The sequence below is a fragment of the Tamandua tetradactyla genome, chromosome 4 (assembly GCF_023851605.1).
Source record: "Tamandua tetradactyla isolate mTamTet1 chromosome 4, mTamTet1.pri, whole genome shotgun sequence".
Taxonomy (NCBI): Eukaryota; Metazoa; Chordata; class Mammalia; order Pilosa; family Myrmecophagidae; genus Tamandua; species Tamandua tetradactyla.
In genome coordinates this window covers 167,761,514-167,779,624 of record NC_135330.1, presented here as the reverse complement: position 1 = coordinate 167,779,624, position 18,111 = coordinate 167,761,514, and the positions used below count along the sequence as shown (strand labels likewise).

Sequence of the window (18,111 nt, the reverse complement as noted above, 5' to 3'; positions counted from 1 at the left end):
AGGTAAACTAAACTTCTTTTCATTTTACTTATATGTTAAGGTTTTTAAAAGTTGTGGACTGGGCCAGGATATTAAATACAAACACAACAGGAATGTGGTTCTGTTAAGCATACTGATACTGATTTATACATTTCCATCTGTTTGCCTTGGATTTTGGCCCTAGTTCTTGAATCAAGCCTAGAACTCTGAGATTTTAGGATCTCATTTTCCTTTATGACGATCTCTTTCTCCTGAGTTCTATTTTAATATCAATTATTGTTAAACTAGGAGGATTATAATCATAATTTGGTTATGATGTATATTTATTTTCACTCTGAATATAGAAAAAGACTCATTCATGGTTACTTCATAGGGTTTTCACCCTCTCCTCTGTGACGGTTTCAAAGTTTCTGTTGCAGGGAGATGCAGGTTGTGGCTGGCAGTAAAGCCCAGGGTGTACGTGTTCCAGTTTTCACTTGTATTTTAAAATTCCCCTGGCTTTTCTTTTCTTGGTCTTATTTTTACTTCCATACAATGAATCAGTTTCAAGGATGGTGGTAGATAAGCATGAGTGCTAGGTAGGGAGAGGAATTTTACTGCTTCATCATAGCAGGTCTTCCTCCTAAGATTAAAGACCATCTTGACTTTACCTGAGAAAAGAGATGTTTATGCCCTTAGCCATCAAATTAAAAAATGCTACAACTGAGTGACTTAAAAAACACTTTGGTATGACCCAGGAGCTAGCTATGTAATTTATTTTTAAAAATTAGAAGCTAAAGTGCAGTGTCTTCTTCCATGGGAATTAATTTGCCTCCTGAAATCTGAAGACAACCAACCTGTTCTGAGAAGCTGGTAACTGCATCTTCAGCTTTGGTACGGAAGGCTGTACTTACAGCTTGCAGGAGCATGGTGCCAGAGTCTCCTACTGCAATCTGCAAAAACAGCCAACCTTTCAAGTGAAGGGCATGCCTTTTGATTCAGCACAGGATGTACAAGTCTGAAGAGTAATTTTTAATTATGAGAGTTACCTAAAGCTTAAAAAATTCCATAGTAGCAATATGGGGGCTCTTTTCTACCTTCAAATGCTTCAGATGTTTTTTTCACAAACACTATTTTATTTCCAAGTTAGATTTCTTTTCTGCTCTTAACTGCTAATGGCAGAGATTCCCAAACATTCTTAGGTCACAGCTCCTCTGGTATCACGGTAATTTTTTCATGCCATCCTTAGGCTAAAAGAAAAAATATATATAACAGTTATATTTACTAAGTATTAGGGGCAAATGACTTAATAGGTATTTATAGTCTAACGACTTAGTCCACCATCTGAAGTAAATAATACATGTACATTTTTAAAATTTATTTTTATCTCATTACTAAAACCCAACAATTACTTATGCATGGAATGTATGTACCAGTTGGACACTGCATAACTTCTCAAACTTTGGAATCAGATTGAACACTGTGCCCCCTCTTTCCTGTTCCATCTTGGTTTTTGCCCACTACTTGTTTTGTATCATAGCAGCTGCCAGAACTCCAGCTTCACAGAGCTATAATGTCATCTAAAGGAATGTAGTTTGATCTAATGTGGAAACTGAAGTATAGGACAAATGTCAAGTATCACCATGTTTTCCTTGGAAATTTAAAGTGCCCCACCACGCATTTCTGTGTTTACTAGGGCACCTCAGCATAGTTTGAGTACTGTAAACTTAAGTGTATGGTTTAATTTTTTTATTTGGTAGTTATAGGTGAATTTATCTTTATTTTTAAGCTTTCTTTCCATCCCATTCAGAAACAGCTATGTCCTTTGGTGTTTGCAATCAACAGTTTCTAAGAAGTGAGTTGATATTTATGTCTGTATGTTTCAGATGAAAGTTTCTTTTTATCTCATCTTAATGACCTGATTCTTTAAAGGTGAGGTAATTGAAAGCAATTCCTGAGCCAGTTTCCTAAAGAAAAAATAAACACTTTGAAATGAGTTTCTCATAAAGTGCAGAGTTTATGTTTGTATTGCTTTGTCTTACCAAACTTTGTTCTTGGGTTAATTTCCATTTAGCTTCTCCATATACCACTTCAACTCCAAATATCAACAGTGTGAGAAATGCTGATTCGAGGGGATCTCTTATAAGCACAGATTCTGGTAACAGCCTGCCAGAAAGGAATGGTGAGAAAAGCTATTCCCTGGATAAGGTAATTCGCTTTGCATATAACTCAAGTGTTTCTTATAGTTAGTGGGTGGAGCTCAAAGTAAACATGCTTCACGTTGTAGTGTTTGACTTTTTTTAAAAAAAAACACCTCTGTTAACCTGAGTTAGTTCGTCAGAGCATTAGCTAAAGATGGGACCTATTCTCTGAATCTCCCTGATTCCATTGCTAGGATGTCAGCCCAGAACAGTGTTTACAATGGAGTACCTTGAGCAAATGATTCTCACAGGGTGGACTGGTAAGGAAATCAGAATGCCACTCAGAAGCATCCTAGTCTTGATGCTAAGAGAACATAGTTTATGTCACAGTTATACAGATTAATAGATATGAAGTCTAAAGCCAACTCCAAAACAGATGAATTGATCATATCAGTGAATAGGGATAAAGCTCGATTTGAAATTGTTCTATTTGGAACTTTGTGGGAAAGAATAAAGACTTGGATTTAAACCTGGAAAGCACGACAGCTTGGTATTATCTTGGGCACTGTTCTCCTAAGATATTTCCGGTTATAAGCAGGCACACAGAGCAGCACAATTTACAGGTGAACATTCGGGATATCTTCCTAATTCTCAGAAATGTGGAGAGCATCCTTCCTTGGCATCAGGTTCACAAGCTCACCACCTAAAACTGTGGCTGGCACTGACCTGATTATTTTAAATGCAGTCGTGGAGAGCGCAAGCTTTATGGTGTGGTGTGTGTATGACATGTCTGACTTTTCCATTGACCCTAACATGCGTTCATGTGGCAGAGGGAGCAGCTGTTCAGGAGGCACTCTGCTTGTGTGATACGCAGCACTGGAAAGGAGGAGGAGAGCTGCCAGTCAGCCAGGAAAAACCGGGTCACTGTGGATTTTTCCCTTTTCACGATTCCACCTTTACCAGAGGAAACTTTGCATGCTGCACCTTCACCCCCACTGCAAGAAGTACTGAGTTCCCCTAGCAGCTCTGATTAAACAGACGGGCGTGATCATGCATCCGCACCATGGTTTTGCCACTAAGTGTACATTTCTTTCTTTCTTAAATAAAAGCATTCTTGCATGTTGTTTATTAAGCTTCCTTATAATGTATATTTTTTCAGTTGCCCACCAATACCTTGAATGAAAATATTTTTTCACTGATCTTTTTTGCTTTGTATTGGGCAAAAATGTTTTTCCTGGTTTAATTTGCAAACGGACAGTGCGGATTTTTAAATCTCATGTGTTTTTATCACGAGATGAGATTCTTGTTCTTTTTTTTTAATGGGAACCCTTTAAACAAATGAACCTGCTGTTTAGTGGCAAAACTGCCTTCACCCTCTGCCCTGAGCTTTCTGGCATTTGCAGTGTTTGAGCTAAGCTGATGATGGGATGACCTCATCAGTTTAGAGGTTTTGGCAGTGCTGTGTTGAGGTGTCTCTGTTTGTATCTGTCAGGCACCTACCACTTGTTTTCCCCTGAGGGTACCTGTGATGTCTACCGAATGACAGGGACTTGACTTGCCTCCGGGCACTTGTGACACCAGAGACTTGATTTGTTGTTTCAGCAACTTTATTTCCCTAGAGGATACAGTTAGTTCTGCAGTGTCTTCTGAATCATCATTTCTGTGTTTGATCCTAGCACACATACTTTTTTGCATGAGGGTTTTCTTGGCATTTCAGAACTTAAGCTGATAACTTAAACAGTAGTTATCCAGTTGAAAGGTCTGTGTCTTCTGGCATGTCCCTTAGGAAAGTATGCAAAAAAGACAAGCTAAAGCATCTGTGGAAAAACAACATTTGTGCATATTTGAGTGAAGATGTGTCTGTGGTTTTAATTGTTGATAAATTGCTCATGCCTTCCAATTTGTATATTGTGACTAATTTCTAAGGATCTTTCTTTTCCAAGGGGAAAAAGTGAACTAAAATTTTCCCCCATAGTTGAAGGAAAAAATCACTTCTATTTTCTTTTTTTTAGCCCCAACAAAGTGGCACTTTGGGAAATTCCGTGGTTCGGTGTGACAAACTTGACCAATCTGAGATTAAAAGCCTGCTGATGTGTTTCCTTTATATCTTAAAAAGCATGTCTGATGGTAGGTAAAAAAAAATGAAGATTTCTGTTTTTCCTTCCTTGTTTTGGTATTTGATTTGTTTTCTCAAAAGGTTGTAATTAGTTGAAAGGATATAAAGATTAAAAAGGATTTTCTTCCTCTTTTGAAATGCATGTTAATATACTAAATGTAGTAGAAATTAAAACCTTAATTCAGAGCAAAATATTTTATTATTTTGTTATTGGAAATAACTTGTAAAATAGGAATGGATCTATTTTTAAATATTATATTAAAGGTTAATTCCATATCTTAACTAAAGGAGACAGAAGTAGATAATGGAAGTAGCTTTTGATTTTGTCTGAACTCCTCCTTACCAACCACTTGCATAACTATGTTTGTCAATCTCTAGTATTAGAAAATATGTTTTGGGGACTTACACATCCCTTTCATTTATATTGTGCGTGACATTACTGGTTCTAATTGTAAGGGAGATATGTTATTTTTAACAGAAATAGTGACTTCCTAGTAGATTATGTTTCTTATTAAGGGTTTGACAACTACATTTTTTAACAGCAGTGATCACAATTATTAATGCTTTATCTGTACCACATAAAGCTTTTAAACATGTATAACAGTACAATTTTAAATCTAGTTGTGTAATATAACCAATCCAATGAAACTGTGTCAAGGTAGAATGTCAAAATTCTTATCTTGGTCAAAAATCTTGTCTTTTTTTCCCTGCAACAAATTAAAAGCTTAATGAGCTTCATTAAGGTCACTGAATTAAGATGAACTCTTTTGAAAACAAAATGCTGTGTTCTTTTTGTAAGAATCCAAAGGCCTCTTTTGCTGCTTGTATCTGATAATAGGTATGGGCCCTAAAAATCCAGCGGAAATTATTTCTGCCGCAAAATAAGTGTTTCTTGTACATTGAGCTTCTATTTCAGCAATATTAGCTGCCTGACCTTGTAACTCAAATGTTAGGAATGGCAGGCCTATCCTTAAAATGCTTAATTGTTATCTCCATGGACTGTTTTATTCTTCCATTCATTTGTTACTTGAAAATATCTATTTGAAAAAAGGAACAAATGAACAAACACAATTTTCTATGAATGACAACCAAGTACAGAAGTACAGAGCACTTACTTTGATGTTTAAATTATAAAGTTGAAACACTTCCCATTTAAGACAAATATTTTAAACTTTGCCTCACATTATGATAAATAACTAGAACGTTATTGCTTTTTAAAGACAAGTGTGCCAGAACTATCACATCCAAGTGAAAGATTTTAAAATCCGCCCTTTGGAATGCTATGTACATGTTTTTTAAATACAACCACCAATGTAAAAATTGGCAGATCTGGGAGGGGAGGGGTATGTTGGGAGTTTTCTGCATAGGTTTGTATTCTTTTTATAACCCCTATAAGTTTGAAATTATTTCAAAATAAAAGGTAAAAAAAAATGGTACCACCTATTCAAAACAGTTTTGAATATCTTTTTTTAAATTGCCATCAAGTTATCAGTGTTTTACCTTTATAATTAGAATTTTTTCTGTGTTCGTTTCAGGAATTCATCACCTACCCCCAAGGTCATGAAGGCAGTCATCTATATTTTCTTACAAAAGCTTTATTGTTTAAATTATCACATTAGAAAAGTCTACGTAGAATTCCTTTTTGTGTGTGGGGTGGTGAAGAAATTGCCTCCACAGATATTTATCAAACAGCTAACCAAATTAATTTTGTAAACTTTATAGTTAACTACTTCTAGAGGGACCTAGCTCCTTTTCTTTTTTTTTTTTATTAATTAAAAAAATTAACTAACACAACATTTAGAAATCATTCCATTCTACATATACAATCAGTAATTCTTAATATCGTCACATAAATGTATATTCATCATTTCTTAGTACATTTGCATCGATTCAGAAAAAGAAATAGAAAGACAACAGAAAAAGAAATAAAGCGATAATAGAAGAAAATAAAAATAAAAAATTAAAAAATAAAATAAAAAAAAACTATACCTCAGATGCAGCTTCATTCAGTGTTTTAACATAATTACATTACAATTAGGCATTATTGTGCTGTCCATTTCTGAGTTTTTGTATCCAGTCCTGTTGCACAGTCTGTATCCCTTCAGCTCCAATTACCCATTATCTTACCCTATTTCTATCTCCTGATGGTCTCTGTTACCAATGACATATTCCAAGATTATTCTCTAATGTCGGTTCACATCAGTGGGACCATACAGTATTTGTCCTTTAGTTTTTGGCTAGACTCACTCAGTATAATGTTCTCTAGGTCCATCCATGTTATTACATGCTTCATAAGTTTATTCTGTCTTAAAGCTGCATAATATTCCATCATATGAATATACCACAGTTTGTTTAGCCACTTGTCTGTTGATGGACATTTTGGCTGTTTCCATCTCTTTGCAATTGTAAATAATGCTGCTATAAACATTGGTGTGCAAATATCCATTTGTGTCTTTGCCCTTCAGTCCTCTGAGTAGATACCTAGCAATAGTATTGCTGGGTCATATGGCAATTCTATATTCAGCTTTTTGAGGAACCGCCAAACTGCCTTCCACAGTGGTTGCACCATTTGACATTCCCACCAACAGTGGATAAGTGTGCTCCACATCCTCTCCAGCACTTGTCATTTTCTGTTTTGTTGATAATGGCCATTCTGGCGGTTGTGAGATGATATCTCATTGTGGTTTTGATTTGCATTTCTCTAATGGCCAGGGACATTGAGCATCTCTTCATGTGCCTTTTGGCCATTTGTATTTCCTCTTCTGGTAGGTGTCTCTTCAAGTCTTTTTCGCATTTTGTAATTGGGTTGGCTGTCTTTTTGTTGTTGAGTTGAACAATCTCTTTATAAATTCTGGATACTAGACCTTTATCTGATATGTCATTTCCAAATATTGTCTCCCGTTGTGTAGGCTGTCTTTCTACTTTCTTGATGAAGTTCTTTGATGCACAAAAGTGTTTAATTTTGAAATAAATAAAATTCCATTTATTTATTTCCTTCTTCAGTGCTCTTGCTTTAGGTTTAAGGTCCATAAAACCGCCTCCAATTGTAAGATTCATAAGATATCTCGCTACATTTTCCTCTAACTTGTTTATGATCTTAGACCTAATGTTTAGACCTTTGATCCATTTTGAGTTAACTTTTGTATAGGGTGTGAGATACGGGTCCTCTTTCATTCTTATGCATATGGATATCCAGTTCTCTAGGCACCATTTATTGAAGAGACTGTTCTGTCCCAGGTGAGTTGGCTTGACTGCCTTATCAAAGATCAAATGTCCATAGATGAGAGGGTCTATATCTGAACACTCTATTCGATTCCATTGGTCGATATATCTATCTTTATGCCAATACCATGCTGTTTTGACCACTGTGGCTTCATAATATGCCTTAAAGTCAGGCAGCGTGAGACCTCCAGCTTCGTTTTTTTTCCTCAAGATACTTTTAGCAATTTGGGACACCCTGCCCTTCCAGATAAATTTGCTTATTGGTTTTTCTGTTTCTGAAAAATAAGTTGTTGGGATTTTGATTGGTATTGCGTTGAATCTGTAAATCAATTTAGGTAGAATTGACATCTTAACTATATTTAGTCTTCCAATCCATGAACACAGTATTACTTCCATCTATTTAGGTCTTCTGTGATTTCTTTTAACAGTTTCTTGTAGTTTTCTTTGTATAGGTCTTTTGTCTCTTTAGTTAAATTTGTTCCTAAGTATTTTATTCTTTTAGTTGCAATTGTAAATGGGATTCGTTTCTTGATTTCCCCCTCAGCTTGTTCATTGCTAGTGTATAGAAACACTACAGATTTTTGAATGTTGATCTTGTGACCTGCTACTTTGCTGTACTCATTTATTAGCTCTAGTAGTTTTGTTGTGGATTTTTCAGGGTTTTCGACGTATAGTATCATATCGTCTGCAAACAGTGATAGTTTTACTTCTTCCTTTCCAATTTTGATGCCCTGTATTTCTTTTTCTTGTCTAATTGCTCTGGCTAGAACCTCCAACACGATGTTGAATAATAGTGGTGATAATGGACATCCTTGTCTTGTTCCTGATCTTAGGGGGAAAGTTTTCAATTTTTCCCCATTGAGGATGATATTAGCTGTGGGTTTTTCATATATTCCCTCTATCATTTTAAGGAAGTTCCCTTGTATTCCTATCCTTTGAAGTGTTTTCAACAGGAAAGGATGTTGAATCTTGTCAGATGCCTTCTCTGCTTCAATTGAGATGATCATGTGATTTTTCTGCTTTGATTTGTTGATATGGTGTATTACATTAATTGATTTTCTTATGCTGAACCATCCTTGCATACCTGGGATGAATCCTACTTGGTCATGATGTATAATTCTTTTAATGTGTTGCTGGATTCGATTTGCTAGAATTTTATTGAGGATTTTTGCATCTATATTCATTAGAGAGATTGGTCTGTAGTTTTCTTTTTTTGTAATATCTTTGCCTGGTTTTGGTATGAGGGTGATGTTGGCTTCATAGAATGAATTAGGTAGCTTTCCGTCCACTTCAATTTTTTTGAAGAGTTTGATCAGGGTTGGTACTAATTCTTTCTGGAATGTTTGGTAGAATTCACATGTGAAGCCATCTGGTCCTGGACTTTTCTTTTTGGGAAGCTTTTGAATAACTGATTCAATTTCTTTACTTGTGATTGGTTTGTTGAGGTCATCTATTTCTTCTTGAGTCAAAGTTGGTTGTTCATGCCTTTCTAGGAACTTGTCCATTTCATCTACATTGTTGTATTTATTAGCGTAAAGTTGTTCATAGTATCCTGTTATTACCTCCTTTATTTCTGTGAGGTCAGTGGTTATGTCTCCTCTTCCATTTCTGATCTTATTTATTTGCATCCTCTCTCTTCTTCTTTTTGTCAATCTTGCTAAGGGCCCATCAATCTTATTGATTTTCTCATAGAACCAACTTCTGGTCTTATTGATTTTCTCTATTGTTTTCATGTTCTCAATTTCATTTATTTCTGCTCTAATCTTTTGTTACTTCTTTCCTTTTGCTTGCTTTGGGGTTAGTTTGCTGTTCTCTCTCCAGTTCTTCCAAGTAGACAGTTAATTCCCGAATTTTTGCCCTTTCTTCTTTTTTGATATAGGCATTTAGGGCAATAAATTTCTCTCTTAGCACTGCCTTTGCTGCATCCCATAGGTTTTGATATGTTGTGTTTTCATTTTCATTCGCCTCGAGATATTTACTAATTTCTCTTGTAATTTATTCCTTGACCCACTGGTTGTTTAAGAGTGTGTTGTTGAGCCTCCATGTATTTGTGAATTTTCTGGCACTCTGCCTATTATTGATTTCCAACTTCATTCCTTTATGATCTGAGAAAGTGTGTATGATTTCAATCTTTTTAAATTTGTTGAGACTTGCTTTGTGACCCAGCATATGGTCTATCTTTGAGAATGATCCATGAGCACTTGAGAAAAAGGTGTATCCTGCTGTTGTGGGGTGTAATGTCCTATAAATGTCTGTTAAGTATAGCTCATTTATTATAATATTCAAATTCTCTGTTTCTTTATTGATCCTCTGTCTAAATGTTCTGTCCATTGATGAGAGTGGGGAATTGAAGTCTCCAACTATTATGGTAGATGTGTCTATTTCCCTTTTAAGTATTTGCAGTGTATTCGTCACGTATTTTGGGGCATTCTGATTCGGTGTGTAAATGTTTATGATTGTTATGTCTTCTTGTTTAATTGTTTCTTTTATTAGTAGATAGTGTCCTTCTTTGTCTCTTTTAACTGTTTTACATTTGAAGTCTAATTTGTTGTATATTAGTATAGCTACTCCTGCTCTTTTCGGGTTGTTATTTGCATGAAATATTTTTCCCAACCTTTCACTTTCAACCTATGTTTATTTTGGGTCTAAGATGTGTTTCCTGTAGACAGCATATAGAAAGATCCTGTTTTTTAATCCATTCTGCCAGTCTATGTCTTTTGATTGGGGAATTCAGTCCATTAACATTTAGTGTTATTACTGTTTGGGTAATACTTTCCTCTACCATTTTGCCTTTTGTATTATATATATCATACCTAATTTTCCTTCTTTCTACACTCTTTTCCACACCTCTCTCTTCTGTCTTTTCGTATCTGACTCTAGTTCTCCCTTTAGTATTTCTTGCAGAGCTGGTCTCTTGGTCACAAATTCTCTCAGTGACTTTTTGTCTGAGAATGTTTTAATTTCTCCCTCATTTTTGAAGGACAGTTTTGCTGGATATAGAATTCTTGGTTGGCAGTTTTTCTCTTTTAGTAATTTAAATATATCATCCCACTGTCTTCTTACCTCCATGGTTTCTGCTGAGAAATCTACACATGGTCTTATTGGGTTTCCCTTGTATGTGATGGATTGTTTTTCTCTTGCTACTTTCAAGATCCTCTCTTTTTCTTTGACCTCTGGTGTTCTAACTAGTAAGTGTCATGGAGAACGCCTATTTGGATCTATTCTCTTTGGGGTGCACTGCACTTCTTGGATCTGTAATTTTAGGCCTTTCATAAGAGTTGGGAAATTTTCAGTGATAATTTCTTCCATTAATTTTTCTCTCCTTTTCTCTTCTCTTCTCCTTCTGGGACACCCACAACACGTATATTTGTGCGCTTCATATTATCATTCAATTCCCTGATCCCCTGCTCAAATTTTTCCATTCTTTTCCCTATAGTTTCTGTTTCTTTTTGGAATTCAGATGTTCCATCCTCCAGTTCACTAATTCTAACCTCTGTCTCTTGAAATCTACCATTGTAGGTTTCCATTTTTTTTTTATTAATTAACGGAAAAAAAGAAATTAACCCAACATTTAGAAATCATACCATTCTACATATGCAATCCGTAATTCTTAACATCATCACATAGATGCATGATCATCGTTTCTTAGTACATTTGCATTGGTTTAGAAGAACTAGCAACACAACAGAAAAAGATATAGAATGTTAATATAGAGAAAAAAAATAAAAGTAATAATAGTAAAAAAAACAAAACAAAACAAAAACCTATAGCTCAGATGCAGCTTCATTCAGTGTTTTAACATGATTACTTTACAATTAGGTATTATTGTGCTGTCCATTTTTGAGTTTTTGTATCTAGTCCTGTTGCACAGTCTGTATCCCTTCAGCTCCAATTATCCATTATCTTACCCTGTTTCTAACTCCTGCTGAACTCTGTTACCAATGACATATTCCAAGTTTATTCTCGAATGTTGGTTCACATCAGTGGGACCATACAGTATTTGTCTTTTAGTTTTTGGCTAGACTCACTCAGCATAATGTTCTCTAGGTCCATCCATGTTATTACATGCTTCATAAGTTTGTCCTGTTTTAAAGCTGCATAATATTCCATCGTATGTATATACCACAGTTTGTTTAGCCACTCTTCTGTTGATGGAGATTTTGGCTGTTTCCATCTCTTTGCAATTGTAAATAATGCTGCTATAAACACTGGTGTGCAAATGTCTGTTTGTGTCTTTGCCCTTAAGTCCTTTGAGTAGATTCCCAGCAATGGTATTGCTGGGTCATATGGCAATTCTATATTCAGCTTTTTGAGGAACCACCAAACTGCCTTCCACAGTGGTTGCACCATTTGACATTCCCACCAACAGTGGATAAGTGTGCCTCTTTCTCCGCATCCTCTCCAGCACTTGTCATTTTCTGTTTTGTTAATAATGGCCATTCTGGTGGGTGTGAGATGATATCTCATTGTGGTTTTGATTTGCATTTCTCTAATGGCCAGGGACATTGAGCATCTCTTCATGTGCCTTTTGGCCATTTGTATTTCCTCTTCTGGTAGGTGTCTCTTCAAGTCTTTTTCGCATTTTGTAATTGGGTTGGCTGTCTTTTTGTTGTTGAGTTGGACAATCTCTTTATAAATTCTGGATACTAGACCTTTATCTGATATGTCATTTCCAAATATTGTCTCCCGTTGTGTAGGCTGTCTTTCTACTTTCTTGATGAAGTTCTTTGATGCACAAAAGTGTTTAATTTTGAGGAGTTCCCATTTATTTATTTCCTTCTTCAGTGCTCTTGCTTTAGGTTTAAGGTCCATAAAACCGCCTCCAATTGTAAGATTCATAAGATATCTCCCTACATTTTCCTCTAACTGTTTTATGGTCTTAGACCTAATGTTTAGATCTTTGATCCATTTTGAGTTAACTTTTGTATAGGGTGTGAGATGTGGGTCTTCTTTCATTCTTTTGCATATGGATATCCAGTTCTCTAGGCACCATTTATTGAAGAGACTGTTCTGTCCCAGGTGAGTTGGCTTGACTGCCTTATCAAAGATCAAATGTCCATAGATGAGAGGGTCTATATCTGAACACTCTATTCAATTCCATTGGTCGATATATCTATCTTTATGCCAATACCATGCTGTTTTGACCACTGTGGCTTCATAATATGCCTTAAAGTTCCATTGTTTTTTTCAACTCTTCTACTGTATCTTTCATTCCCATAAGTTCTGTGATTTGTTTTTTCAGACTTTCCATTTCTTCTTTTTGTTCATCCCTTGCCTTCTTCATGTCGTCCCTCAATTTATTGATTTGGTTTTTGAAGAGGTTTTCCATTTCTGTTCGTATATTCAGAATTAGTTTTCTCAGCTCCTGTATCTCATTTCAACTATTGGTTTGTTCCTTTTACTGGGCCATATCTTCAATTTTCCTGGTGTGATTTGTTATTTTTTGCTGGTGTCTGGACATTTAATCAGATTTTCCTGAGTGTGATACCCAGCAGGTTGAAAGACTTTCCTGTGAAGTCTCTGGGCTCTGTTTTTCTTATCCTGCCCAGTATGTGGTGCTTGCCTGTCTGCACCTCCCACCAGCAAAAGATGTTGTGGCTCCTTTAACTTTGGAAGGCTCTCCCTGTTGTGTGTGTGGTGGAGACAGAGGAAAGGTTGTAGGCTGGTTTTAATGGCTTCAAATTGCGAAGTCCTGGGATTGGAATTCCTTGAGAGAGGGATTCCACCTGAGATGCATTTCACCCCTCCCGTGGGGAAGGTTCAGGTGGTAGAGAGCCCTAAAAGCAGCCTGTTTCTGCGTTTGGGGCAGTTGCAACCTGTGTAATCCCAGCGCTGAGCCCAGAGGCACCAAACCTCTGTAGAAACAGCCACAGAAGACTCTGTTTCACCCCCTTTCCTCTTTTTCAGTTAGCCCAATAGGCGACTTCCGCCTTGATCAGATTCGCCTGAGCTGGGGGCCTATTTTTAGTAGTCAGAATTTGTTGTTTATTAATGCCACTATTGGTGTTTGGTTGGACTTGGTCCCTGCTACTGTTAGAGACTCTTTCCTTTTCCTCTGGGTAGCCGCCTGCGGCAGACGGGCGCCGGCCACCACCCTCCGCGGCTTAGGGATCTCGCTGATCCGAGTCTCACTGCCGGACCGGGAAGCCGCCTGTGGATGAGGGGCGCCAGTCGCCGGCCGCCGCGGCTTGGAGATCTCGCTGATCTGAGACTCGTAGCCGGTCCGGGAAGCCGCCCGCAAGGGAGGGGTGCCAGCCGCCGTGGCTTGGGGAACTTACCTCTCCGAGTCTCTCAGCTGGCCCGGGAAGGAGGGAAGGAGGGGCGCCAGCTGCCAGCCACCGTGTCCCGGGGAAGCGCGCGCCACTCGGGGATCTCACCGCAGCGGATTCTCGCAATTGGTCCAGCCAGTCCAGACTGTGGTGCGCTGTGTGTCCGGTCTCTGTCGTGGCTCTGGGAGCTGTTCTGTACTGTTTCTGGTTATTTAGTAGTTGTTCTGGAGGAGGAACTAAGACGCGCGCACCTTACTAAGCCTCCATCTTGGCCCCCTCTCCAGCTCCTTTTCTTTTATTCTTTGTAGTTTAACGAGCACCTTCTGCAAGTCTGGCCCCTCACTCTCTGTATTTTCTTGTGCTCCCACCCTCCTTTACAGAGTTGCCCTGCATCTTCCTGTTCTCCTCAGCCAGTAGCCTGAGATAGACCAAGCAAAGCAGAGCTAGTGTTGCTCTGCTGGGTGCTGGGTTCTGTTTGGTGCGATGCTAGGATACCCACAGATACCTCGGAGTAGACCCACAAGACTTTGCCTCTTTCCATGACTCTCTGCATGCTCACCTTACAGAGATGACCAGCCTCATGTACCCCGTGTTGGCCCTCTGGATTCTAAAATCCCCCAAACAATGGGAGCTCCCTGACTCACCCTTGACACTGGTCTAATAGGCTGAATCTGGATTTTAGAGGAGATGTATTTGATTTAACTCCCCATGAGCCATATTTCTTTAGGCTGGTAATTGGGAGAACTGCTTAACTTCTCTGAACCTCATTTAGCACATCTGTAAATGGGAACTCTGTCTGTCTTACAGGACTATGTTGAGGATGAGTTGACTCAGTATATGTGAAATCATGAGGCCAGCTAGCATAGTGCCTGGCACAGAATAGATTCTCAGTAAGTCCCCTTACCACTCCCCCTTCCTGTGACTGTTCTTGACCAGTAAAGAGTAAAGGTCAATGAGTGTACATCTTCATGAGCCATCAGCATCTCTGTGCAACCACCCTCTCAGCTGCCTTGTACTCCAGTTCATCCTAGGCACCAAAGACGAAATTGCTTTTTCCCTGAGATAGATCACTTCTTTATTTCTCAAGTTCAATGTAAAATATAAAAACCCAGAAACTGAGAACACTCTTGTGCAATACTAAATGGTTAACAAGCACAGAGAACATCCTATGTTTTAAAAATCCTATGAATTTTTAAAATTTACCTTAACCAAAAAAATATGCTAAGTTACCCTAGATTAAGACCAGGCATGTGTTCTTAATGTGCCCTAGTGTTGGGAAACAGGAACTCTCATACACTGCTTGGTCAGTAGATTATTTGGTAATAGGTGTCACAATTGTAAATGTACATAATACCATTTAACACAGCCATTACACTTGTGGGAATTTGTCCTGTAGATATACTTATACATGAGTACAAAGACCCATGTAAAAGAATGTTCATCAAGTCAAAATTTATAAGAGCAGATGTTAGGGAATATAAACAGTAAATGTCCATCAGTGGGGGATGGGTTAACTCAATCATAGTGCATCCATAAAGTGAAATATTATGCAACTTCAAAAATAATGGGGTAAATGCACATGTGCTGTCAGATCATATTTTATGCATATTATTGAATTAGAAACTCAGAGCGCAACAATGAGTGTTGTATGCATGTTTCCATTTCAGTGTGTGTGTGTGTGTGTGTGTGTGTGTGTGTGTGTGTTTGTACTGGGAAGGGGTACATATATACGTGCAAGAGTTTTCAACGGCTTTCCCTGCTGGAGAGAGTTTCTGTAGTAAGAGAAGAGAAAGCCTAACATTATACCCACTTGTGTTCTCATCTATTTAAGAGCACATTATGTGTGAGTTAAATATGCATTGTGTTACTAGTACTATATGATATACGATGAAATTCAAGTTCAGTGTTCAAATGCAACTTCTTTAAATTGAATGAGCTGTAGTATATATTATACACTATAGATTAGTCTCTGTTGTTTGTCCTTTGATCAACTATAAAAGGAAGTGGGGCAAGGGGACATTAGAGGCATATACTCTGAGGTCTCTTCCCATTCTCATAATTGGTGAGTCTCCATAATGTACCTAATGTGCATTGTGATTCTGACCAAATAAATGTTTACTTTTCCAGATGCTTTATTTACATATTGGAACAAAGCTTCTACATCTGAACTTATGGATTTTTTTACAATATCTGAGTGAGTAGTTTTGTCTTTGCTTATTGCCTCTTGATTTTTCCTGCATAATTGAAAGGTGTGACTAATACTGCCTAATTGATCTAGGAATGCAGCATGTATCAGATCTTCGCTTACTTACTCTTTAAGTTGTTTCTTTCTTCTGGAACTGATCCTGACCCTGATCTCGGTGGCTCATGGCCCAGTGGCAGTAGCTAGCCTTAAATTGTTGCAGATGTATGCTTGTCATAGATGAGAGGTAACTGCTTATGTGTATAGGCCATTTTAATAACAAAATGTATTTATTGAATGCTGCTTTCCTAAGTTAAATCTAACTCAAAAGATTGAACACATACAGAAACTAAGGCAGAAAAATTGATATAATTTAAAAATAAGTAAAAAGAAATCTTATATATTATTTATATTATCTCAATTTTACTTTTGAGTCCTAGTTTCTGTTTACTTTTGGAAACATAGGTCTAAAATCCCTTTTCTGAAACTACTGTGGCTAGAAGATTTTCAGAATTCAAAAATTTTTCAGATTTTTGAAAAATGTACACAAAGCATATTTTACATAGCTCAGCATGGTCTCAGGCAACACCACATAATCGTATACATTATCATTTCCACAGTAAAATGTATGATTATTCAGTCACTGGATAAATAACTATAAATAGCTTTATAGCTGTTATTATGGGTAATGTTTTGCTAAATATATTTCTACAAACAGGTGAAAACCTGTGGTTTTCAGAGCTTTGTGTATTTTGGAATTACAGGTGAGAGATTGTGGACCCTCCAGTGGAGGATGTGGTCAATTTCAGTTTCACATCTCCTCCCTCTGCTGAATTAAAAATGAGAGTTGTCATGTGGTTGAGACTGAGATTTAATGCCAGAGGAACCTACTAGACATTATTTTTTAATATGATTTTTTTTTAAGTTGACTTCCCTGTTGTTTGTTGGGTTTTGTTTTTTTTTTTTTTTTTTTGGATATACTAAAACAAAATAAAACAAACTCTCCAATACTTGATGTCTGTAAAAGACTAGTACATACACTTGAGCCAAATTAGAGTACTCCTTGTATAACTTTGAATGAGGGAGAATACACATCTCAGAACAGTGTAATGGTTCCCAACGTGATTTCTAAGGTAAAACTGCCTTTGAATAAGGTTCCAAACTCTGAGTAGATGGAAAATCTTATCAGTCATGGGCCCTTCTTCTGTGTTCCTCATGTAGTCCATTGCAGTGCTGAGAGCAGCACAAGATGGGGCCTCCCTTATAGGTTAATAATTTTCACTGGGTGTAGACAAAACCCAAAGTAAGGGGGCTAATGGTAGATTTAAGACTTTATTGAATCATTATTGTTAATAGGTTTTAACAAAGCAATGTGTTGAAAACAATTTTATCTTTAAGTTTCCCCTAATAATTTTTTATCTTATCTGCAGGGTCTGCTTGCACCAGTTCCAGTACATGGGAAAACGATACATAGCCAGGTACTGTTGAATGTTTTAGTTTGAGATGTTGTGTCGACTGGTTTCCCTCCTCTCCCTCCCCCTTCTGTATTTCTTGGATTTGAACGTGTGAGGATTGTCATCTGTGGTGATTGGCAGTTGGAATTCACATAAGCAACAGTGAAGACAGTTGGTCGGCCTTTGGATTGCCACTGTAAAAATCTGGTAGCATCTTTCACCTACATTCCGATATTCCTTCTGTCTTATTTTGTTTTATACGTATCTCTTGGAAAGCATTTGTTCAGTGGCCTGTTAAAACACTTCTGCACTTCGCTCCAAACTCTTCTCATACTCTCTTCACTCTGTCTCCTTCTTTCTCTTCTTCCCAGTTCCTCTGGAGGTGGGTTTTTTTTTCTCTTCCTCCATCCTCAATGATTTTTATTCCCCGTTTTACTTTCAATAGTCATTTTTACCATTCTTGCTCCCAGATACATAGATAGTAATTTCTCACCTGACCCCTTCCTTCTTCCTTAATGAAAGAACATTTTTGATCCACCCCAAGTTTGTTTGGACCTCCACAAAACTTTCTCAACAATTGACTTTTCCCTTCTCATTCTGAATAATCTATACATACTCCAATTTGTTATCTGATCAGAATTCTTTGTTGATTCTGCATTGAGTTCAGGGAGAGCCAGAAACTTCTTGCTGACTTGTGCCCAAACAGCTCTTCTTTGGAAGTATTTCCTATCTGTTACTAAGTTCTTCCTGTCTGTTACCAATTTCTTAT

The 18,111-nt window shown here is 37.4% G+C and overlaps 1 protein-coding gene across 6 annotated transcripts in view; it reads left to right on the top strand.

Moving 5' to 3' along the window:
- The window catches only part of DOCK9 (dedicator of cytokinesis 9), a 341,474-nt gene that overhangs the window by 260,065 nt on the left and 63,298 nt on the right, over positions 1-18,111 (top strand). For all 6 annotated transcript variants that reach the window (XM_077158579.1, XM_077158575.1, XM_077158574.1 and 3 more), the window contains exons 34-37: positions 2,033-2,166; positions 4,112-4,226; positions 15,834-15,900; positions 17,319-17,366. In XM_077158579.1, the coding sequence (XP_077014694.1) occupies positions 2,033-2,166; positions 4,112-4,226; positions 15,834-15,900; positions 17,319-17,366 (364 nt within the window). The remainder of the gene's footprint in view (positions 1-2,032; positions 2,167-4,111; positions 4,227-15,833; positions 15,901-17,318; positions 17,367-18,111) is intronic.